We start from the raw sequence: 24,613 nt of genomic DNA, 5'->3' as shown, positions 1-24,613 counted from the left end.
GTAATAAACATTTAAATGAAGAATAAATTAAATATTCAGTATTCTCGGAAACGTCGAAATTAATTTTAGTATTTATTTCAAGAAAAGATGTACAATAACAGTAAACACATCTAAACCTTTGAGCTTAAATTTATATGTAGGTTCATTACCGTTTAACTGAGGTTGAGCTACGGACTACTAGGAAATTTATCGTGTGCCTGAGAAGAATATTAAACCTATTGTATAATCTTAGATCTGAAGCTTGATTATTACGAGTAGAATATCTTGCATCAAATTATCATTTTTATTTTTTCTACTCGTTGACTGTAATAGTTGGATTAAGACTTCGTATAACAAACTGAAATTGCATACTTTTCACTATGGGATCCTAACTCAACTAACATATTCATATCGAAACGCTTTAGTCAACTATAATAAATTTGACCAATAACGTGCCACCGCGGTCAGGGGGACGAAATAAAATGGTATCTCAAATTACTTATTTATTTTAGATTGTATAGTAGAGACTTCATAGGTTATAAAGGCGCACGCGACACCCTTAAAATAGCAATATGAAATGAACTATAAATAGATTATAAATATTATAATTTTAATTTTCTGGTCATGATCTTAGCTTTATGTTTAAAACATCATCGCCTATACAATTAAACATTATTTTATAGATATTCTATCAAGTTACGTTGTTGTACCCTACAATAATACGACCCATTAGACACACTGCGCTCTGCTATCGCACAGGTGGGTACTTGGCTAGGCTATATGTGGCCAGTGATCGGACATTGACCTCGATGTGGGGCAGTGGGCCGCACTGCACTGGACGACTGGACGTGCAGCGGCATGCAGCTAGGAAACAATCGGACCTTCTTCAAACTAATGGTTATAACTACGTGGTTAATTAAGGGGCCAGGAGAAAGCTGGGAGGAATAATCATTAAGAGAATCAAAATGAGGTTTAATCGCATAAATTTGCTCTAACTAGTGTACAAATTTTTAATTTTAATCTGATAAAGTTTATACGATCGGTAGATTATATTATTATGATTATACATACAAAATAGGTTTTTTCATTTTATTAATAATAATTTCACGATAATATGCTGTAAGCAAGGAGTAATTAGGTACGCAGCTCATGGAACATTTCTTTCGCTGTGGAACTGAGTAGTGAATTAATTAGGTTAATAGATAAGGAGCACCGAATTATTTAATCAGAAAAATTTACTTTATAGGCCTTAACTAGAGACGCGTGAACCTAATTTCTGTATTAAACCTTAACCGAAATAATTCAAAAAAATTAATAAAAATTTTATTTTCCTTCATTAACTCGTACATAAGACATAATAGCACCCCAAAATAGAATAATTTATATGCACATTACGTAATTCTAAAGTTACCTACTCGTGGGTAACCAACCCAAACATTTACGTAAACGAATCATAATCCGACCGCTTTCTCGATGCATCTCACCGGTGCATGTCATTATATATTGCTTTATGCTTTATTTAAATTTCACCTTCTATTGTGAGGTGAAACGGGCTGGGGCGAGATCGAAGGAAAGCAGTGTTCGCTCGGCGTCGGCGACGACCGCCTCTTCCTATCCTACCGCTCACGAAGCCTGCCTACTTACCGCGCGCAAGATTAAAAAAATCGTATTCATAATTCCTGATTAGGCACATTAGTCGATATGTCGGTCAAAGTTACTCTTGCGCTGGTTCTAACGATAGCCGCAGTGGCACACTCGGCAAGCATTTTAGGTGAGTACTTCGTTTGATTAGTAAGTACTTTGCGTTCGCGTCGCGTCGGCGGAATTGATACGATGAGTTAACTAAGTAGATGCTTAATGAGAAAGCGTGAAGTGAGATTTCGTATGCACATAGTTTAATAGAGTTTGTACTATTGAATAATTGTTTGATGTCTTTGATTTCTTGCACGTGACTCTAAATGTGCCTATATTATCCAATATCAACTTTGTTTTTGTAACCATACGTTATAAATGAACTATGGCAATTAATTCCTTATATTTTTGATCATTGAACACGTATATTGTCTGCTTATTATTACCTAAGTAGATATTATATAAATAATGTTATAACGATTACTTTCTAGTTGATGTTTTTTGCATCCTTACCTACTGACTATGAATAATTATTTTGTTAATGGATAGAGACTTTATAAATTGCAGGAAAAAACTTGCACATAATACCTATTATACCCATTTACTACCGTTATGTTATATATATATATATATATAACAAAGTACGTGCCAACGTTAAGTTTCATGGTTCGTGAACATTACTATCATATCAATTTTACGAATATAATGTTATAATAGAATACGTTCCCACAGTTATTCTAATTAAAATAATTACATGCTGATGGAAATTTCTGTTTTGTGTTAAATTATTGGGTAATATGATAGTATGATATACCTAAAACACAAACTTTGAATTTATATAAAACATTCTAGATCATCGACTTAAAGTCTGGCTATCGAAAGTTACAAATGTATTCAACTATTCATGCGGCAAATCTATTCAACATATTACATAATACATATTCCTTGTTTATAATGTAGTCTAATATCACATAATATGCAGACAGTTACGTTATTCATATTTTAGGATAGGTACTAAAAAAGTTATATGAATCGTTACAGTTGTTACACAACTAACAACACCATGACCATCATAACACGCACAAAAAACAATTGTCTGCACTTTCATCAACCTTCATAATAGGCACAAAACGAAACCCAAGCGCAAGTGAAAGTAGAAACTGCATGCGTGAAAGTGACCACTAAATATGCAAGTAATTTCGGACGTGTAAGAACTACGTATTGTACAAAATTGAGAAAAAGTTAGTCATGGGTGCTTAATTTATGATTCTATTGAATACTTTAAGCCATGCTTCTACGTGACTACAATTTATGAGCTTACCTTTCTATGGTTTTAATGCTCACACTTACATCCACATTACGGGATTACATAATTATTCTTACTTCTACTTCTAACATTCAGTGATGACCTCTTAACTTCATTTCAGTAATTTAAGGGTTAAATCTTAAGCGAACGATTCTGACAAAAGATAACGTAAAATTTAAAGAAGGAAAGTACTGTGTAATATACCTACTTATAAATTGGTTGCAATATTTACATTGAATATTGTTTAAAACTGATTTTCAATTTATAAACAGATTTCATAGACAAAGATGTAGCAAAAAGGCTGATCGATACGCCTGAAGTCCGCAACGAGCAACAAAACCGCAACTGCATGTGCAAGGGACCGGCCTGCGTGTGCTGCGTCGACTTCAACATGACTCTCGTGGACTTGGGAGGACCAGGTACCAAATTCTATTTTAATTTTCCTATTTGTTTTGCGTATTTTATCCTCAGTTACGCATAAAAGGTAATTGTCCTAGTTAGTCCCAAGAAAAGCAGACCAGTTTTTTAGAACCTACTTCCACTGGAACTTTCAAAACGAAAGGAAAACTTCAGATCGTGTCATTCACGAAGACGCGTGGCTTGACTCGGTCATGTTATTAAGGGTTAGATTTGACAAATCTGCGCCTCATTATGGATGACACGAACTATATACTAGATAACTTTATTACAAATGAGTAGCTAGAAGTTCTTGAACCACCCGATTCCAACTCATAGTTGAGATGAGTTCTATACGAATTAGTAGAAAAAAATAGTCAGCAATTGAGATTCTCTCCGTACTGCAGAGATATCAGCGACAAGAGCGAGTCGTGTAACAAGGGTTCCATAATCATACATTTTCGGACAGACTGACAAACACACTTTTAGTTCCGTTTTTTCCTTTTGAGGTACGGAACGCTAATTAATCCTTGTAAATAATGACTGTTTACGTTCGTAACTTTCTCTAACAGCATTTCTCCGGATGTTTTACTCGTTTTTTTATTATTATACATTGATATAATCCGGCGATGTGATACTAGATATCACATTTAGCATATAAGCTGATTAAAGTAAAGCAGATAAATAATATTTCGTAGAAATTACAATGCATTACAGATATATAGCTATAGAGCAATTTGTTCATTGAGTGTAGGTATACAATTGAATACCTATATACATATTCAATTCTATACACTCAATGAACAAAGTGACCCAATTTCATTGTTTTTGAGTGCGGATTCAAAATAGTAACTAGCGTCTTTACAGAGATCGCCGACCTGGATATTTAGATTTCTCAGTTGTATATTTTTTTCGACCTAAACCTAACCTAATAAAGCCTAATAAGTAAGTGCTGGCAACCGAAGTGAAGCTATTTTTAGTATCATCCTGGCAAGCTGTACTTACTTCGCAATATTCCTTTTTACCTAATTATTGTAACAAAAGAGATGGAGATATTCATATTTCGGCTTCACTATTTAACAGGACGGTGTTATGGAATCAAGTTTTTGAGCTCCATTTTGTTTAGCCGCGTAGTGTTCTGAACAGTTCCCAGTGAGCAATCGGTCGTTCGTTCAGTTAATGGAAACACTTACTCCAATAGTAGGTAAATGGGAAGAGCAAACATTTATTCAGAAGAAAATGTTTGCTCAGAACGATAAGTGAACACGCGGCGTTACTTTCAAGCGACTAACTTTAATCGTTTCTGAATTTCAGGATGTGTCCACATGAAGTACGTGTCTCCTGAGGAAGGGTTTTCGGTCAACGTTTCTTATGGCAAAAATCTTATCCACAGCTCGAAAATTCAAGGTAAATACGAAAATAAATTGAATATTAATTTTCTGTTAAGCTTTTCTTCTTGAATATTGGTTGGTTTTGATGAGATCGACGTTTCTTATTATTTCGAATATGTAAAAAATCTAATACCTTGAAATACCCTATTTTAAAATTATCTAATAAAAACTTCTATTTTCTCTCTTAAAATATTTTCCTAGGGCAAAATATTATACTACACTGTGAACGAATCGAGTCAGACCAAGACAACTTGACAGCGATTTTGACAACCCAGACAGCGCAAGTGTTATTTTAAACGTCAAACTAATATAAAATTATGACGTGTACTTACCACTTGCACAGGCCGGGCTATCAAAATCATTGCCAACTTAGCTTGGTCGGACTCTAGGCATGTGCGGTCACTACCATATGCGCCTTAACTAAATCTTTTTTTTTATTCTCAGGAGCTAACCCTGCTCCAATCTGCTTGGAAGTTTTCGGCAAATTCGCCCAAGTCTGCGCGAAATTTAGTGACCTGGCTCCTACGGCCGACGGTCTGCGGGGTTGCTTGGAACTAGAACCCCGTCTGTTAGGGGAGACCCAGCTGGAGTTCCCCATTGGCTGCTTTAAATCTACAGCTGGGGGGATGGAGATGGAAGACCCGCCAGCTGAGACTGAAGAGTAAGTGTTTTGTGATTTGCTTGTTGATTTGTCTTTTATCATTAGTCAATGAATGAATGAAATGACAATTAATAAAATGATGATGTCAATCAATCTTTATGATTTTTGCGAGTATGTTAATATCTGTTTGGGACCAACCGCGTTAAATTAAAGCAAAAGTCCAAAGTTTTCGTCAAAGCGGACATTTCTAACAATAAGCCATTTAAGAGACTCATACTAAATACATACCTGCAATCAGTGAGATCAGCGTCGTGTGCTCTAACTCCTAACAACCTAATTTGCTAACAAGATTCGCAATCGCGAAATATGTCGTTCAAACAGCTGTCGTGACATAATTTTTCATTAACATGTTTACTTTGAAATATTTTTTTATTTTCAGGACCACAGAAGAAAACACTGAAGAGAATACCGAAGAAAACGGCGGTTTCGATGCGGAAACCTTCCTACTCGGTGTATACCAAACTGCTGAGCAAGGCGTCGCCTTCCTTAGCAGCATCCTCGACCTGCCCAACAAACTGAATGCCACAAGAACTACCACCACCACTACCACCACTACTCAGAAACCAGAAGAAACCAGCCCTGTTGAGGCTTCTCAAAGAAGAGCCCCCAAGAACCTCAAACACCCCAACCAACTGTGATATCCAGATATGACAAACGACCGATCGTATTGTGTACTTCAAGCAAAATATGATCGCTCAGGTATTATTAAGAATGCATATCGACGACTCAGTCCTATTTTAATACTAAGTACAAAACAGCATTTCTGATGTTCGCTTTTCGCACAAGGAAAAAAGCTTCCGAACTGAGCAAGGTTTCCTATTTATTATTACTATTAAGTATTAAGAGTTTAATTAATAAAATAATGTTGTAGATTTCTTATCTATTTGTCTTTGTTTTGTAAAGGTTATTGACCGCATAATCTTGTTTCTATCCTTGAGAAAACGGGGGAGCAGCATTCGTTTCAAGCAGGAACACACCCGTAGAGCTGAAAAAATAATGAAATTATCACAAACAATCACTTAAACATATTATGCACGGCGTGGCTATGGTTAATATACATCAAATTATGTAAAATTATTTCGGTACCCAAAGGGTAAAACGGGACAATATTACTTGATTGTTATTTGGTATTCACAGAAGATGTATTTCTGTTGCCGCTATAACAACAAATACCAGAAAGTACGCAGCCCTCGGTGGGTAAGCTCAATTCACCATACAAACGTAGTTACGCTCTCATTTTAAAACGACTAGCTAGATTGCTCTGAAACTTTGTACTTACAATAGGAGAAGGTATAGGGCTGTCATTAGTTCATGTAGCCCCAGATACCATTGTTAAAAAGAAATTTAATTTTTTTTTTTTAATTTAAGAATTTCATACAAAATTTGCTTTCGCTTTATTTAGTTTGTTTTATAAGGTGGAGCAATATAAACTAATTTTAACCCTCACCTCATGTCATTGTATGTGCAAAGTTTCATTACAATCCAACACGTAGTTTTAAAATAAGAACGAAACTCCGTTTGTATGGGAAGGTGAAATTCGGCCAGCGAGTATGCTGGAGGACCCGCGCGAAATCTCCTTCTCATACAAACGTAGTCCACATTTTCCTTTCTGGATATTAACATTACTGAAAATATTTTGACACATTTGTTGTACATCAACCACAACCACCCCCCTACGTATTGATTTTTTTCGAATTTTTAGTTAATATTAAAGTGAGGAGCATTTAATAAAATCTGTGAAATCTGTTTTTCGCTCCTAATTATTACAATCAAAAAATCGAATAAAGTCCAATTTTGGAGCGTAGGGTGTTATGGGCTATGGTTAGTAATCAAATTATGTAAACATATTTTCCATAATGTCAACATCTAGAGAGAAAAATGGGGACTACGTGTGTATGGAGAAGCGACTATCCCCTATCCTTTAAGTCTAGACTGTTAACATGTAGAAACCAAAAGTTTTATCAAAATACGTATAGTTAGAGTTTAGTTTAGAAATTTATAATTTACGGCGAGTGGCGAAATCTCCAGAGATGGCCAATCGGTTCTATTTCTCAAAATTAGACTTATTGGTTACAATATAAATTCCATTTGCCTATTTTTGACTCTTTTGAGAAATAAGATACCTAGCGAAAATTAAGCCTTACCTAATTTTCGGCCTCAAACCACCCATCTGTAGACGAAGAGGCAACAGGTTGCACTGTTGCAAAACTGCAGCCAAGTAGTTAATGCACTGTCTTCCAGTGAAACCTCCACTGACGACGGACTCTGCGAAGTAGTGTATGGCTCTCTCGTGGTCGCAGGCATGAGAGTCGCAGCCAGGCATGGATTCTCCGCCGTTCGGGTAGAAGTCCACATGAGCCAAGTTAGATAGGTAACCGTTGATTCCGCAGTTGGTATGGATGACTTCTGTGTAGATAGCATCAGTTTCTTGGAAGCGGTCTGGGTGGTTTATCCAGCCGACGAGAGATGGATCCAAACCTGGTAAAAAAACAAAAATAAGAAGGTGAAAATTGTGTGGAAGGTAAAAAATAATAAACGCTTAGGTACTTTTTGCATCAATGAGCGAGAGTCATTTGAATTAATGATTTACCGAATGCAATTATTATTATGGGGCAATCTTACACAAATACTTAGAGTTAGTTCCACAGTACGTACAATATAGCTTGTATCATTGGTACTAAACGACGATATAAATGTATAAGAGCTAGGTATAATAAATACTTAAAGACAGAAAACTTTCATAATTCAGCAACAAATACATAATTATTTATTGTGTACAATTGTGACAATTACCGGGATTCAAACCCAGCACCTCCAGCTTGTTAGGCAGGATCACAACCGTCTAGGCTAGAAAGCAGTTCCATTTTTAAACAAGTGTTACTTATACACAAGCCGATTTGTTTAGAAAGAGATTCAAGAAACCTCTATTCTCTGAGCTCGAAATTTTTGTCTTTAATTCAAAGGTGTATGTGAAGTCCTCAACTTACATTGGGCCAGCAGCGAGGTGACTATAACCCAAGCCCTCTCGAACATGCGAGGAGGCCTGTGCCCAGTAGTGGGAAGTATATAGGCTGAATTATCATTATTATATTTTGTCTTTAATTAATGTAAAAATTCTTAAGTCATGAGTAGCCTACACTGAGGTGTACACTTAAAGTATTTTTCTTTTTTTTGGCACAAACAGTCATTACAGAAGAGTTGTATTGAAAAATATTACATTGAATATTGGCAATACTGTGCCGAAAACGTAGATTATGGTTATTAATTTTATTGCAATGGACCTGAATTAACTTAACCATAAGAAGAAGATGAAATTGAAAGAAGGAAGACATAAAGGTGATGTTTACGATCTCACTAACCAGTAACATAGGCAACATTTCCTCCTAAAGTCCTGCCAACGACTCCAGCCTGGTGTCCCCCCATACCATGCCCTACGATATGGTACTGCACAGGGCTAGAGAACGTCTCCTGGTTGAGCCAGTTGATGAACGCAGCTACAGCGCGACCTGACGAGACCGTATTATCGATGGCTGATGCAAAGAGGCTGCTGGAACCAGCGCTCCAGTCCACGACGATCACGTTCACATCTTCAGCGGCAAGAAAAGCTAAAACACAAAAGTATTTTTAACGAGCGAATATGTTACAGGCAGGTAGGTAGGTCTCTGTGACATTTGAAAAAGACGTCAATGAGTAAATGTTAGATAAAATATTCATCAACAGTTGAGTAATAATCCCTAATCTGAACGGGTAATTTTTAAGTAGGAACTTGCATGAGATTCTCATGAAAGTTTCCAGAAATTAATGAAATTTTGAGAATATTCTGCGACTTGCACATGCTAGTTTTACGCAACCAAAGCAAGCATTATAGAGAGAATATTTTGCATTAGAAAAATTCTTAATATATAATATAAAAAAACAACCTGTATTTTTATGATATTAATTGAAAGGTTATCTCAAATAACATTAAAGTCCGTCTAACTTAACTAGCTAACTTCGCGCCGATTTGAACAGAACAAAGTGAATTACTCTCATTATAAACGTCATATTTTCATAGAAATCAGACATTTTTTTATTTTTTTTTATAAGACACACCAACAGTACATAAACAAAGCTAGCAAAGTAACAAGTATAGTGGCCACGTATAATATCTATGCACCAATAACAGGTGTGCAACAACACTCAAACAGTTCGAGGCTTTTTACACTACATTATTAACTACAACTATACATTAATAGATTAAGTGATTGAAACATGCATAGGAAAATACTAACTACTACTAACAGTACTAATATAATATTACAAGCATATTAAGTTTTTTTTAAACATTCTGCGCTTTAAATTTAGAATAGAATCACTAAATATGTCTATTTCGAAGTTTTGTTGAAGTGACAGATTATTCCAAGTTACTTGCATTCTATGGACCGGAAGTGACTTGCCCAGTTTAGTCCTGGTAGAACCTGGTAGAACATTAATGATGACATGGCCACACTTTGTCGTTACAAATCTCGTGCAGAGTTCGCTTGTTCCGAAAAATAAAGCTTATTTCTAATATTTAAGGCACCTCAACACATACAAGCTTTCACATTTATATCATTAGCAGCACAGTAGAAAACGAATTCGAGTAGTAGGTATATAGTAGATTTTATTATATACCAGGTACAAGGTTAGTGACGAAAGGTGAGACAACGCCACCATCCCTCCAGCCATGAATAAGTACAATGGTCCTCCTTGAGTTGCTAAAGTTAGTCGTCTGAAGCAGAACCGCGTTATTGATCAGCAAGGGCTGACTCACTGACGGGTTGTCCCTGGAAATATTTACTGAATATTACAAAAGACAAATGGTAATTAACTAATTCGAGTAAGTATTTAATTAAAATACAAAATGCCACTACATCATTGTGTTCTACTAAGCATCCAGCTTCATTCCTTCATATTTCATATTGACTTATTTTTACACGTTTTCCTTTTAAATTCAAGGATTATTGACGTGGATTACGTAAACAAAAAGATAATCCGTTATCAAGTTAAGCCGGAATTACAGGATTAAAAAGTTACCTACGTATAGAGAGAATTGTGCATTATTGTCCATAGTTGTATTCAATGAACGCAACGCACTGATATACATAATATAATATATTATTGCGCAATAGAATTAAAGAATTGAATGAAGACAAAGCAAATTACCTGGGGCCCTCAGGAATTTAGGTACCTAACGAAGAAATTACACGACTTAAGGATTACTGACGCTAGAACAAACAGGGTCCGAGCCGTAGCATCCGACACCGCAGTTTTCTGTAGAAAATATCGTGATCACCGACCGTTATAATAGATAACGATTTCCTTTTGTGTGATTTTGATTATATATAGATTACTGACCTGGTGAATAGATGATACACATTGGACGCCAGAGGATCGAATCGAGCGACATCTAAAATGTCATCAAGAGTCATCCACATGTCCACAAGGTGGTAGTTTCCTGCAGAATCCCGTGCATGCTGGTAGCGGAGATCATCCAACTTTCTTAGGATAGGTTTCGGCGGCAGAGCTACAAAACAAATATTCTTAAGAAGGCGCCCAAAGCGGTCGAAATGTTGCCTATAATTATTGTTGTAACGAGTAAGGTAGTGTTAGGTTCAACTTACGATATGATCAGCTACCTATAAATATAAGTAGGGTCAATACGGGTAAGGTGGCTAGCCTTCACATTGGGGCCTATTTATATATTGATTAGACTTATCCGTATGACATATATTAGTTTATTATGATATAAAATAGATAATGATATATGTAAACAATTACCGGCGCCTAACCCAAATAGACAGACGAGAAGGATAGCAGCGTGTCTCAGCATTGTGTTCATACACGAAATGCGTGCAAGCGTTTAAATCCTTATAATTAATACATTCTTAAGAGATAATAAGCCATTTCATCATCATAAATCACTTTTATTATCGATGATTAATACATAAAACTTATCAAGAGTTGCGTAAGTACCTATATATTGAGTACATATTGTGGCATTATAACTATAAAGTATATATTGAGCCATTATAACTATAAAGGCGAAAGACTTTTAATTAGAAGTAAGTAGGTACTTATACCTATACTAATCTATCTATCTCCATCTATCGGCAAATTGTCTAAGTAATTTGCGCGATGGGCACGTAGCGTTATTCATTAATATTCCAAATTTCAAATCGATAGCTTAAGTACTTCTCGAGGTATTTAGCGGTGTGACAGACGGACGGACGGACAGAGTCGCACCATAAGGGTTCCTTTTGTACCTTTTTGGTACGGAACCCTTAAAACGTTATGATTTTAGTATTGTGTGTTGGTGTCTATTAATTCCCAAAGGTTCAAACGTTCAGCTAGTTATTTCAAGTTGTAGCACTTAGGATTTATAACCAAACTTAAAATTTTGTGAAGTAATTAAGTCACTGTAAATTAATATTTAAAACGTGCAGTTTTGACTAAATAAAAAAAATCCTATTACTACTATCCGTTAGATAATAATAGGTATAAATTGTCAGAAGCCGGAAAATAATAGATTTATTATCTTTATCATAAACAGTAGTGGCACTGGGAAACACGTAACAATTTCCGACGGTTTTATTGCAGTAAATCAATTATTATCAATGGGATTATGTGTTCTTAGAATCCATTGATAAATAGACGTTAAAACCCGTGAATTTTGGAGTGATACTGTTATTTTCGGCTAAACATGTACATCCAGTGCGCGTTGGTTTTGTGTGCTGCTGTGGCAGGTAGGGAAACAATATGGTGACTTTTTGTGACAACACCAAAATGTGACTCAAATCGACTCCAGCCCGGAAACTTGGTTTCACCTGAGCCAACGAAAAGGATGGAAGAAATAAATTAATCATGTAGAAACTCGGGCATTAAGATGAAGGGGGAGAAGTGCGCCTACTCCTATATATTAAAGGTAGGCGCACTTCGCTTCGCCCCCTTCACCCTATTACTGAGATTTGGACATCGGTGCTGTTTAAGAAGTTCGATATCTCTTGAGGTAGATATCGCTTAGTGCTTCCTAATGGTGCAACAGGGGTAATAAATAAATAAATAAAATTTTAAAAAATCGGTTAAAACTCCGCGATGCCCAATAGATCAATTATTCTATTGAAGCTAAATTTGCGGGTTCAAGTCCTGATTTAGGCACACAGTTTTAAATAAAAAAGGCTTTTATTTCGTAGCAATTCTGTTTAATAAGGTTTTTAAATTATGGAAGTTAATTATTTCGAATATAAAAGAAACATATTGAATTAATACTTGATTTGTTAGTAAAACACGTATCAACTTAACAATTGAGAGACATTGAAATATTTCGACGGCAGTAGCTACATTCTTATTACCAAAAGTAAAAGATGAAATATGTACTCTTACACTAAATGAAGTTGTTTAGAGTACGTCGAAGCTAGAGTTGACATTCGGATGTCAACTGCAGCTGCATTACTGTTGCGACACCGCTTCTGCGGCATTAACGCCGCAGCTGTATCTGTCAATTTCCTTGATAAAGTGAGTGACGGTCACCGCAGCATGACTCTCGCGATTATAAGTTTTAATTTTAATTTTTACTGTCTGTTTAATTTTATTATTATTTTATTTTATGGTTTTCATTTTATTTCATTAAGGTCTTGTTATTTCTTTTTGGTCTTGGATTAAAAAACAAACTCTCATCTGCTGGCAGTCATACATTTTTTTCACTTTCAGCTCACGGATTTAACTTAGCACCCTTGGATGTTGAATTCCATCTCTACACCAGGTGTGTAAACAAAACAACATTTTAAACTAACCCAAATGCAGTATATAACATTTTCCTTTTTTAAGTTGTTTATAAATGAAACCAACATAGCCTTTATATCATCCAAGCCATAACAATGTAGAGACACCTCACATATTTTATCGGGATATTTATATCGAAAAATACATAGTCACGATATAAATCGAGTGTAATTCATAAAAATCTGCTCGGCCAAGAACATAATTTGTGTCCTTAATACTTACTTAATTTACTTAAATACTTCCTTATACTTAATATAAAATATTTGAATACAAAGAAAGAATATATAACTACAAGCAGATACAATTTATAATAAAAACAGTGAATCTTCACACAAGGCCGCGGCCGCGGTTGCTCATATGAATTCGACAAGATTTTTTTTTTATACTACGTCGGTGGCAAAAAAGCATACGGCCCGCCTGATGGTAAGCAGATCGTTTACCAGTGAAAAACTCGACGTCAGCATGAATTAAGATTAGTGTTTTTATCATTCCAGTTATTGCTCGAGTTTACAATTTTAATTTAACTTACAAAAAGCTTGCATTTTGCTTATTTTCCAGAGCTAACCCGTCTGTGAGCCAGCCTGTCACCCCGTCGCTCAATTCGTTTCTAACGACCAACTTTTTGCCGTCGCGCCGTACGTTCCTCACTATTCATAGCAATGGAGAAGGAGTCGCCGGAAACTTCAACGCTTTTGTGGTTGGAGGTCAGTACCGAACTTATAAACTGTTTCACACCTTAACTATCAACAGAAATGGAGGAGAGAAGGGCCCTTATTCGACATGCTAAAAGTGACGTTTCGTGTTGATTTCCATTTGATGTGAGAAATATTGTGACTTGTCGAATTGCTATTATCACCACCTGTCAGTGAACAATATCCACACTAGAGGCGGGGCGTTGTACCGGAATAGTTTTTGGAACAGGTTATTTGTAATAGACTACTTTTAGCTTGTCGAGTATTTAAAAGTACGGACTTTGATTTCTGAAATAAAACAAATATGAAACTTTTATCACCTCGTACCTCCATTCTTACCGTTACTTTAGGTAAAATAAAATTTTGTTAACAGATGGTCGTCTGGGTGTCTGTTGTATCTAAAAATAATGTAATAATATATAACAAAAATATGACAATAGATTCATAGCCTTCCCTCAAAACGTCACCATATTTCCGACCCTTACGGAAATAATAAGTCGATATTTGTATAAATAATCCTTATTTGTAAGACGCCTAAGCACGGCAAATACGTAAACTGCCTATTGGGGGTCATACTCGTAAAACTGGTATTTTAGACGTACTTTTGGTACGAGTAACAGAGACGTACTTTTGGTACGCAGTCCCAGCTCTAGTCAGGATTCTAGTTGTCAAATATAAGCGTGTCGAATACGTATTAGTTAACTGTCAAATGAAATTAGATCAACGGTAGACTTTTTTGTCGATGGGTATGGCTGCCATGTTTGGATTTATGACATTTAAAAGGGGATCCTAAGGCAGAGAGTAGTTTTACCTGTACGATTTTGATTCTTCTACTGGACGCAAGATGGAGTTAGCTGCCAAATTCCGATCAGGCTGACGCAACTAGGAAGAAAAAAGTTTTGTATGGAATTTGTTTCGCAAATCATTGCCAACGAAGAAAAAGAAAACGTCAGTACTATTTATTCTGTCAAGTTTACATCAAGTCTACTGTCAGCCTAATTGCTTTGTTTGTTTTGAAGGCTTCAATGTTTTGTTCGGGTATTTCGTGTAATTTCTTTATTATTTAGTGCAAAAATCGAAAATAGTCAACCGTGATCAGAGTAAAGAGCGAGTTTGTTACAATGCCAGCGAGAAAACGGTTTACTAAGTGTGAAATATGTGGCAAGCGAGCCACTCGAGAAAATCACGAACAAAGGGATTTTATGGCGAAATTTCCCTTGGATGAAGACTGGTAAGTATTGCTTTAGATACTTTTGACCTTATTTTGGGTCAGCAGGCTATAAACACATCGAAAATTAGATATTTTACATTATTTTTCGTTGTGAACTAGGGATGTACTATAACTATCGATAACTGTAGTTTTATTTGTATATCAGTGTAAATAATTTAATTAAATATGTGAAATTTCCTTAGAACTAGCATGCAATATGACCATAATTAATTCGTCGAAGATTAATAATGCATAAATTATCTATTACTTATGCATTAATGGTCATTAGTTAACATATTTTTTTTATCTAGTGATTATTTAATATATTAACCTAAAATGTAAGAAAATTAATCTCTGTTTTTATGATAAATAAAGAAATATGAATGGCATGTGTTGTGGGTACTTAGACAACGATATATATATACCCACAACACATGCCATTCATACTTTAGTACTAAGTCAGTTTGTGCAATAATGTATATATATATGTACATAGACCTAATTTATAAGTATTTATAAATACATAGAAAATACCCATGTCTCAGGAACAAATATTCATGCTCATCACACTAATAAATGCCCGTTCCAGGATTTGAACCTGGGACCATCGGCTTCATAGGCAGGGTCGCTGCCAACAAGGCTAGACCCGTTCTCATGATTACATAAAAAGTTAAGGATGCCGAAAAACATGATTTATAGATGCATATTAGCGCGAAATAATCAGTTGATCATCTCAGTAGCAAACACATGGAATATAAACTGTAGATAAAGTCATGTTTTTCCAAGGCTGTATGTTTTCAGATGCAGGCAGTGGGCCAAATTTGTTGGGAACGAAGACCTGATACATCTTCCCATAGAAAAGTTACATTTATTCAAACATGTATGTGCACATAATTATGAAAATCAAGCATTTAATAAAATAAAAAAACACGACTTAAAAACTGTATTAAAATAATTCGGGTCCACATTAAGCCCGACTAGATAGTAGTCCAATTAAGAACTATCCACTATATAACATACAACTTAAATGTGGACTCGATGCTAACCTGATTTCGAGTACAAAATTTGTAGACAGGAGCCTATGTTTCAACCCTCCCCATTTTATCGATATCGATAAGAATCGTAAGCGTGTAGCGTACTACACTATTTAAATCGCTTATGTTGGTACTATGGTTCTTTGACAGTTCTTTGTCGTACATTTTGGTAATGATTTGCGAAACAAACTAATTCCACTCGCTAGTATGGAAGTCCCGTCTCTTAAAACGTAGTGATTATATGCTCTTTGACAATGACATGCAGTTGCGTCGATGTAGATCTATCATAAAACGTACATGTGACGCATGTGACAATTGTCCAGGATGAAAGAACTATCTTGACAATTAACATAAAGCAATACAATACCACAAAATGTCAACAAGAAAACAGATTTATTATAAAAATACAAATTATATACAAAGCTTCATTTTAAAACCAATGGTCGTGGGTTCTAACCCCGGCTCTTAACAATGTGCATCTTGTAACATGTACCGATTGCTTTTCAGTAAAGTAAAATATATTATCATGAGGAAGATGGAGTAGCCCCAATAAGGTATATTTTCCCCTCTGGGTTAGAAAGTCAGATAGTAGTGAGACAGGGAGATATAGTGAAGAATGCGGAAAAACAAGCATTTATTGTGTTGTTAGGCTAGTTCTTTTTTTCAAAATTTGAAAACGAACGCAACAGCATGCTCAAAGCCCCCTGTGAGTCAGAATCTGTTAAATTCAGGCTTAAGACGAAACAGGAGCTGAGCCCGTACACAAATTTGAGATTTTTAGGTAAAAGGTAAAAAATATCGCCGTCGCGCTGACGAGTGTGGCACCCCGTACCTAGCTAGAGACTATCCCTTGTGTGTGTACCAACAAACGAAATTTTAGACAAATATGATACGTCTTCTTCTTCTTTGTCGTTGTACTCTTTGCAGAGCGTCGTGGTCAACTGCTGATATCAGGCGCAGATGTTGCTTGCCGTACGATTTCTCGCCATTTTTCGCGGTTGGGGGCCATTCTGGCAAATGCGTTCAGGGGACCCTTCATGGCAGATTTGATTTGGTCAGTCCATCGCATAGGTGGCCTTTTGCGCGGTCTTTTTCCGTTTGCTCTACCCTGCACCACTAGACGCTCTATGGAGTCGTTGTTCCTCCTCGAGACGTGACCGAAAAAACTGAGTATGCGGGTCTTTATGAGAGTCGAAAGGCGCTGCTTGATACGGAGTTCTTTAAGGATGGAGATATTAGTCCGAAACTCGGTCCAGGATATCCCCAGCATTTTTCTCCAGCACCATATTTCTAGGGCGTCTATCGTCTTTTCCTCTGTCTTTCGGATAGTCCAGGTCTCCGCAGCGTATAAGAATATAGGAAAAAGGAGGGCCCGTACAAACCGAACCTTCGTGGTGTTTGTGACGTTTCGGTGATACGTAGCCTATACGTAAAAACTAGCCAAGACAAATCCTTTATAATTTCAGGATTTTCTACACAGCACAAATATCAAATATCAAATATCAAACATTTATTCAGCAAATAGGCCACAGGGGCACTTTTACATGTCCATTTTTACAAACAATAAATAAAAATAAAAAAAACAATTACAAATATCGAATCTATGAAATAATAAATACTTTATTAGAGATGTATACTGTCTCTAAATGTCAAATTACACAAAAAAACTATGATAAAAAAATAAAACCATAAAATACTAAAATTCTTTAGAGATGTATAAGTCTCTAAGTGTCAGAGATAAAATATAAAAATATATATTAAATTATCCTTGGAGATGTAGAGGGTCGCCAAGGCTTGAATTCTTATATAAATAATTAAAAGACAAAAAAAATTAAAACAGACAAGAACCGAATGAAGTGTCTCACGTTAATGTCACTCAAAAGTAAAGTTACATACTTTAACATAACCTGTACGCCGTGTAAGCTTAAACAGACCGGTCTCCACAAACAGCACCCGTTCACGAGTATGACGTGTATCTCAGCCATCGCCTCCCTCAACCTTCATTCGGGAAAGTGGCACCCATGGCACAGTGGCACAGAACATGGCACCCATATAGATCTCAATTCCGTTGTCGGCGAGTCAACAACGACACATATTCTTAATATTGAACTTAATTGGCTCTCATTTCACATTTATGTTTTAAATTAATTATAGGCATAGACATACCATATCCTATTGTAAGTACAAAGTTTCAGAGCAATCTAGCAAGTCATTTTAAAATGAGAGCGTAACTACATTTGTATGGAGAACCGAATTTGCTGCGGACGCACAATGTAGCATAATCGGATTAGGACCAACCTCGAAATCTCTGTAACAGTCATGAAATTTATTATGTATATAAATTAAAGGCCCCTTTTTCATGCCCAAACCATTTAACATTTGGGGACCTCGAGGAATCCGAGCCATCTTGGAAAATGTGTACCATCAACACAACAGTCAACATTAAAACTTATTAAATTCTACACAAAAAAGTCCTCGATATCTTTGCAGAACAATACATCTTGTTATAGAGAATACTTGCTGAATCTAAGTTTAACGCTTATACACTTCCAGGGGACATTCTCTTAAAAGGAAACTCGGAGGAATATGAATTCTATTTTTAACTATACATTTGTATGTGGTCTACCCCAATATTAACATTTTACTCTACTGTGACTAAACCAGAAAGAAGGGTTATGGGTGTAAGTACTGATGATTCAGTACACCCAGTAGCTAGGTATTAGGATACTGGACGGATTTTTTTAAATGACGTATCGTTAGATTTCTCTTGCCATTCACAACCTACTTTTACTTGTTCTATTAAAGAAAAATCAATACAGCCGCCTTGAGAGGACTCCGAATATTAAATCATATTTTTTCTTCTAGCGCCTAAACTATTGAGCGGAGTACAGTAAAACAGACATCAGTAGATCCACAGTTAGTATACAAGTGCTATGCAATACAAAGTTACTAAAATTAACGGAAGAAAAAAGTTAAGGGCTAAATAATACGTCATTTAAAAAATCCGTCCAGTATCCTAAGGTACAGGGTGTCCTGAATCCTCAGTACTTATACCCATAACCCTACTTTCTGGTTAAGTTGCAGTCAAGTAAAATATTGATATTGGGGTAGATTATGTACAAATGTATACTTCCAAGTTTCCTATTAAGAGAATATCCCATGAAAGGGTATAAGGGCTAAATCTGGGTTTAGCAAGTATTTTTTACAGCAAGATCATTTTTTTTCGCAAAGATGTCGAAAACTATTTTATGTAGAATTTTATAAGCTTGAATGTTGCCTTACACGATTATTGAATAAAGAACGTAGATTTAGAGTAAAACGCGAATTTCTCCTGGATGGTCCACATTTTCCAAGATGGCTGCGGTTCCTCGAGGTCCCCAAATGTCAAATGGTGTGGGCATGAAAAAGGGGCCTTTAAGGGGCGTATATACATACCAAATTTCATGACTGTTCAGACATTTCGAGTTTGGTCCTAATCCGACTGTGCTAATGCCACTATGTACGTAAACTGTAACTGTACTGCGGACTCAACCTTCACGTTATAATTTTTTAAGTATTAACGTTGACATAGTAACGAAAATAATAAACACGTCAATTGAAGTAAACAATATTATTATATGCAAGAAAATTTTGCAAAATAGGTACATTAATGATTAATATGTAAAACACCATTAATTATTGAATTAAAATTATGATTTTGTGTTAAAAAATATGAGACCAATTATACAGCCCGATTACACGGGCTACATATTAAAAATGATTATCATGGAAACAGTAAATATACACAGGTGAACAAAGTTATAGTAAAATAGGTGCATAATTTCAGAGCTTGCCTGGCCCACCTGTACCACCTACCAAGACCACGGCCGTCTCCTACTATTATTTTTTTCTAATACCTATGGCCTTACTAGCGAATAGTATTCCATGTTCTTGATCCAGAATTTAAACCCTTAACTACATATTTGTGGCACTTGGGGTTGAATTTGAAACTCTAGGGCACTAGCGTGGCTCTATGAGAGCGCCTTATATAGGCTTCTGGTGACCAGAGGATCAGCATTGTTAACCAGCGCGGAAATGCACCCAGCCTTCTGGGCACCCTACCGAGCGACCAGAATATAGGGCAAATATTTTATGTATACGTTTTTGACTTAAGTGTTTTTATCATGTTTTATATTTAAACTTACAGATGTCGAACTACCAGCAAAGTTTTTGAAGAGGTGTAGTTTTTATATTTCCTGGTACCAAACTGATACAGGAAATTGGAACATCAGTAAATAATCTACACCGAAGACAATGAAATATAGTCACATAATACTTTAATGTTTTATTTTATTAAAGAAATCGGTAAAAACATGTGTTAACTGAAAAAGATAAATTTTATTTTATTTGTAGTTGAATAACAAAATATGTATTTAATCTCCTTTTAACATAGGAATTCTCTTTGTGTAGGTACACATAAATAATAGGTACTTAGGTCTTGGTAAGTAATATAGACAGTACAGTAGGTCTTATCTTAATAATTTGAGATCTCATACATGCGTTCCGATATATCTGATGGCGACTGTACATACAATGGGGTCGCGTATACGAGTACAAAGAGCATTAATATAGTTGTTGATAGACCAAGTGAGCGAGCTACTATGGTACCTATCTTTATATCAATTTTATGCATTATGTAATAGCGCAATACAGAATTTTTTTTTGACAAATGTAGTATTATTTTTATAGTAATAAAGGTTATTCACGAACCATCTCGTAATTTAAAAAAAAAACGGACTTTATCTCTAAATCATATGCCTTATATTTACAGATGTGTTAGGTTACAACTTGGTTCGTGAACGTGGTTTAGAAGCAACTTGAGACTGGGTGCGGAGTAAATTGCATCAAATTTTTTTACAATTTTGAGCGTTTATAGGAGAATATGTGGAGCGAGCATTATTCGACGTGTAGGTGTGGGTTAAACAAAAAGATCGCATGTCAATAGTTCTTTATTGTCGTTAAAATTCAATTAATAATCGCCTTTATCGACCATCAACTGTGTGGTCACTTTTTAATTGATTGACGTTGTCAGGTACAGTTTCACTACTCGCCGCCGCATTGTTCATAGCGCATTACTTATCCTATCGAATACAAGATGTCGCTGATTCCTGTAAACTTATGTTTAAAAAAAAAAGACGCTTTACTCTATGCCATATATTGTAGGAAAGGAAGGGTATTCCCTGTCGTACGTCAAAAAATCCAAGATGGTGCCCAAGCCCATAGACAAAAAAGTCTAGCAATAAAATCAACACTTGTCAAAATTTGACATTAGCAATCCACAGTCAGGTGACAATCAAATCAAACCGAACCACTTCGAGTTCAGAGCCATTTCAAACTATATAGTAGTAATAAACAAAGTTGATTTTTGTTTGATTATTTTTTCTATGAATGAGTTTTGATTGTTCCAAATGATAATATCCACAGTTGATAGAATCAACACTTGATACAATCAACATGCGATAGAATCAAGTGTTGATTTGATGTGGACGCGAAATTTGACAGTTGTGCATCTCGAATAAGGCCCAAGTTGTCATAGTTAACTTTGGTTCAGCATAACATAAATATCGGCTTGTACACCTAAAAGCAAAATTGCATGACCACTTTAAGAAAGAATTCATTCACATGTCCACTTTTGATTTTCATGGGTGCATTTTTGCAGCTCGCGAAATAATATACATACTATTTCTGGGAACATATGAATGGTTGTTGGTAGGGAAGACTTTAGGGATTACCTGTTCTCTCCATTGAATTATTATTACTATAGATAAGGAGGAGAAGGTATGGACCAAACAATGAAATTGTCGCAATCGCAACCTGCACCATGCGACCAAAACGTCATAAGCGCCGCAAAAATTAATGGCGCTTACGCGTGTACGTGGCGAGATTCACGCTCCGCTTCTATGGTTTGTTGTCAAAACAATAAAAACTCATGGGACAAAATAGGTTTTTTACGACGGTTCTATAATTAGTAATAATAGTTGACAGATTATCTCTAAGCAATATGTTCGTAGGTACAGTCACGTCTGAAAATATCGGTACAAAAAATGTGCCAAAAATATGTATACACTACCCTAATATATGGGCAATAAAGTCGTGTATACATATTTTTGGTAATTTTTTCGTATCGATATTTTCAGACGTGACCGTACATATTTTCTAGTGATCCCAGCAATCAATTTCGTTCTGGAGTTTTCCAAATGAATAACTCTGTAGATATTTATAAATATCCTCACATGTACTTATCGACTGATCTCTCTCATCTTGAAGTTCATGTAGAAGATATCTTTTAAGGTTTACTGACTGCTGCGGACGTGAACGTGATCGCCGTAGACTGGAGCCGCGCCTCTTTCCTCTACACGTTAGGTCTCGCAAACGCGCCCCAGGCCGGAGCAATGATCGCAGAAATCATCAACGTCCTTATCGTCAACTTTGGCTACTCCGCCGACATGGTCACCATTGTTGGTGTTGGACTCGGAGGTCATCTCGCTGGTATCACCGCAAGAGCTATCAGCGGAAATGTTGCTCATATTGTTGGTAAGGATCTACGTTTTTTTTTGATACTACGAATGTTACGCCTGGATTTTAACTTGCTACACAATAGGTACCATAGCAAACTTGTATTTTTTCAATCTCTTTTTGGATTATTCGAGGAACGTGGTTTTTTTTAACTAAAATAATCTATAAAAAATTACGCCCAATATACATAAAACCACAATTACACACGATTAAAAGGTTAGCCAAAAAATATATTTTGGTGAGCAGAAAAATCAGACGGCCAGCAAGGGTTACGTTAAGTTAGCCTGACCAACTGATGTTTTTCTGCTGACTAAAACACCAATTCTTTATACAAAAATAGAAATATATATTTTCTGAAATAATAATAATACATGAATTTGACAACTGGTCTGGCCTAGTGGGTAGACACCCTGCTATTGAAGCCGATGGTCCCGGGTGCGAATCCCGGTTAGGTCACAAATAAATATTTTTGTGTGATGACACTGATGACCACAGATAATTGTTCCTGAGTCATGAATGTTTTCTATGTATAGTATGTATTTATTTAAATACGTATGTATATCGTCGCCTAGTACCCATAGTACAAGCTTTGTTTAGTTTGGGGCTAGGTCGACCTGTGTAAGATTGTCCCCAAATATGTATTATTATTATTATTTTAAATATTGGTTAACTTCGTTTTCCAGCGATTGATCCCTCCTTCCACGGCTGGACTCACCATCCCGATATTCTCAAGGCTGATGACGCTGGCGTAGTGGAGGTCCTCCACGCTACCGCCGGAATCCAGGGCTACGACTATCCTCTGGGTACCATTGACTTCTACCCGAACGGTGGAGTGTACCAGAACGGCTGCGGTGCTGACACCTCATGTGGTCACATATACGCATACGCATTCTATGCTGAGTCTCTTGCCGCGGAGCTGAACTCAAACACTAACAACCAGTTTGTCGGTACTGCTTGCGAAAGCTATGAACAAGCCATTGCAAATAGCTGCTCTGGCCCCAGAGATGCTATTTTCGGCGGTACTGCTGTCAAAACCAGGTAAACTCATAACTTCCTCTCTTCGTCAAGAAATCGTAGCAAAACCTACTTCTACGGATATTTATAAGAATTTTGGGTGATCTAAGTATTAATAATTAAGAGTGATAAATTTGCAAAAAAAAAAATATCGTTGATGATGATCACTATAAAACCTGACTAGCTACAGTGCTTTAACTCCCTTTTGTGATTGTTTCAGTGAATCTGGAATCTACACTTTCAACACCAACGCCGTTCAGCCGTTTGCCCAGGGTTAAATGCTTGCTTATTATACATAATAATAGCAAAATTGATATTATCTGTAAATATATAAAATATTTGAGAGGAAACTTATTTTTATTTTTTGTTATATCGTTTTTATTATTGCAAAATTGCGTTTTTATGATGAAAACAAAATTATCTCTACAATATATATGAATAAAAATTAAATTGGGTGTAGTTAGGCATTCGTTTTTACATAATATCGGAATAGTGTGACAATAACTAATATCAAAAATCGTTTTTCTACTCGTAAACTTTAACTATAATGTCGTATGCCAAACTATTGTAGCATAATTTACTCTGCGGAGCACCCGACTTGACTATTATGACATTATTAGAATTCCAAAACGAATTAAATAAAAAAACATTAATTGAACCTAGCTCTACCTACATAATTTTAACGACATAGAATCGGTTGAGAAATACGCTCTGCAGAGGGTTCTCCTCCAGCTAGACAAAATAAAGTATTATTGCCCAAGCCCAAACAGAAACGTTTGACGCTAGCTCGTTCAATAAATTTTGATAAATGGTGTAGTTTTGAGTCGGCATTCGTTCTTTGTTTCACAGTTAAAGTTGTTTTAGGTACACACACATATACAGGAGTGACAAAATATAACCATTTTCGATACCCGTACAAAGTAGATAAGAAGGTTTAATAATT

General features: G+C 35.9%; 3 protein-coding genes across 3 annotated transcripts; 2 read left to right on the top strand and 1 right to left on the bottom strand.

Moving 5' to 3' along the window:
* The first annotated feature begins 1,081 nt into the window (after positions 1-1,081).
* On the top strand, positions 1,082-6,244 carry LOC133518866 (uncharacterized). Its single transcript, XM_061852621.1, has 5 exons — positions 1,082-1,750; positions 3,190-3,336; positions 4,628-4,720; positions 5,149-5,365; positions 5,745-6,244. The coding sequence occupies exons 1-5, from the start codon at positions 1,681-1,683 to the stop codon at positions 6,001-6,003; spliced, it is 786 nt and encodes a 261-aa protein (XP_061708605.1). The 5' UTR covers positions 1,082-1,680; the 3' UTR covers positions 6,004-6,244.
* LOC133518867 (pancreatic triacylglycerol lipase-like) lies at positions 6,231-11,266 on the bottom strand. The gene is made up of 6 exons (XM_061852622.1): positions 11,165-11,266; positions 10,742-10,910; positions 10,019-10,170; positions 8,725-8,970; positions 7,510-7,843; positions 6,231-6,350 (listed from the first exon to the last, which is right to left on the bottom strand). The coding sequence occupies exons 1-6, from the start codon at positions 11,223-11,225 to the stop codon at positions 6,293-6,295; spliced, it is 1,020 nt and encodes a 339-aa protein (XP_061708606.1). The 5' UTR covers positions 11,226-11,266; the 3' UTR covers positions 6,231-6,292.
* A 774-nt stretch (positions 11,267-12,040) lies between these two features.
* LOC133518864 (pancreatic triacylglycerol lipase-like) lies at positions 12,041-24,020 on the top strand. Its single transcript, XM_061852619.1, has 6 exons — positions 12,041-12,129; positions 13,094-13,145; positions 13,724-13,869; positions 22,432-22,674; positions 23,340-23,694; positions 23,891-24,020. Exons 1-6 carry the CDS (start codon positions 12,087-12,089, stop codon positions 23,946-23,948), a joined length of 897 nt encoding a protein of 298 aa, XP_061708603.1. The 5' UTR covers positions 12,041-12,086; the 3' UTR covers positions 23,949-24,020.
* The last annotated feature ends 593 nt before the right edge of the window (positions 24,021-24,613 follow it).

This window comes from Cydia pomonella, chromosome 6, assembly GCF_033807575.1.
Source record: "Cydia pomonella isolate Wapato2018A chromosome 6, ilCydPomo1, whole genome shotgun sequence".
NCBI classification, from domain to species: Eukaryota; Metazoa; Arthropoda; class Insecta; order Lepidoptera; family Tortricidae; genus Cydia; species Cydia pomonella.
This window is presented reverse-complemented; position numbering and strand designations above follow the sequence as displayed.

Coding starts and splice junctions, on each gene's coding strand:
- LOC133518864 (XM_061852619.1), top strand. CDS start 12,087: ATGTACATCCAGTGCGCGTTGGTTTTGTGTGCTGCTGTGGCAG. Junction 12,130..13,093: donor TTTGTGTGCTGCTGTGGCAG/GTAGGGAAACAA, acceptor TTTCACTTTCAG/CTCACGGATTTAACTTAGCA. Junction 23,695..23,890: donor GGTACTGCTGTCAAAACCAG/GTAAACTCATAA, acceptor TGATTGTTTCAG/TGAATCTGGAATCTACACTT.
- LOC133518866 (XM_061852621.1), top strand. CDS start 1,681: ATGTCGGTCAAAGTTACTCTTGCGCTGGTTCTAACGATAGCCGCAGTG. Junction 1,751..3,189: donor ACACTCGGCAAGCATTTTAG/GTGAGTACTTCG, acceptor ATTTATAAACAG/ATTTCATAGACAAAGATGTA. Junction 5,366..5,744: donor CCGCCAGCTGAGACTGAAGA/GTAAGTGTTTTG, acceptor TTTTATTTTCAG/GACCACAGAAGAAAACACTG.
- LOC133518867 (XM_061852622.1), bottom strand. CDS start 11,225: ATGAACACAATGCTGAGACACGCTGCTATCCTTCTCGTCTGTCTATTT. Junction 7,844..8,724: donor AAATGTTGCCTATGTTACTG/GTTAGTGAGATC, acceptor TTTTTTTACCAG/GTTTGGATCCATCTCTCGTC. Junction 6,351..7,509: donor GGTTTGAGGCCGAAAATTAG/GTAAGGCTTAAT, acceptor TTATTTTTTCAG/CTCTACGGGTGTGTTCCTGC.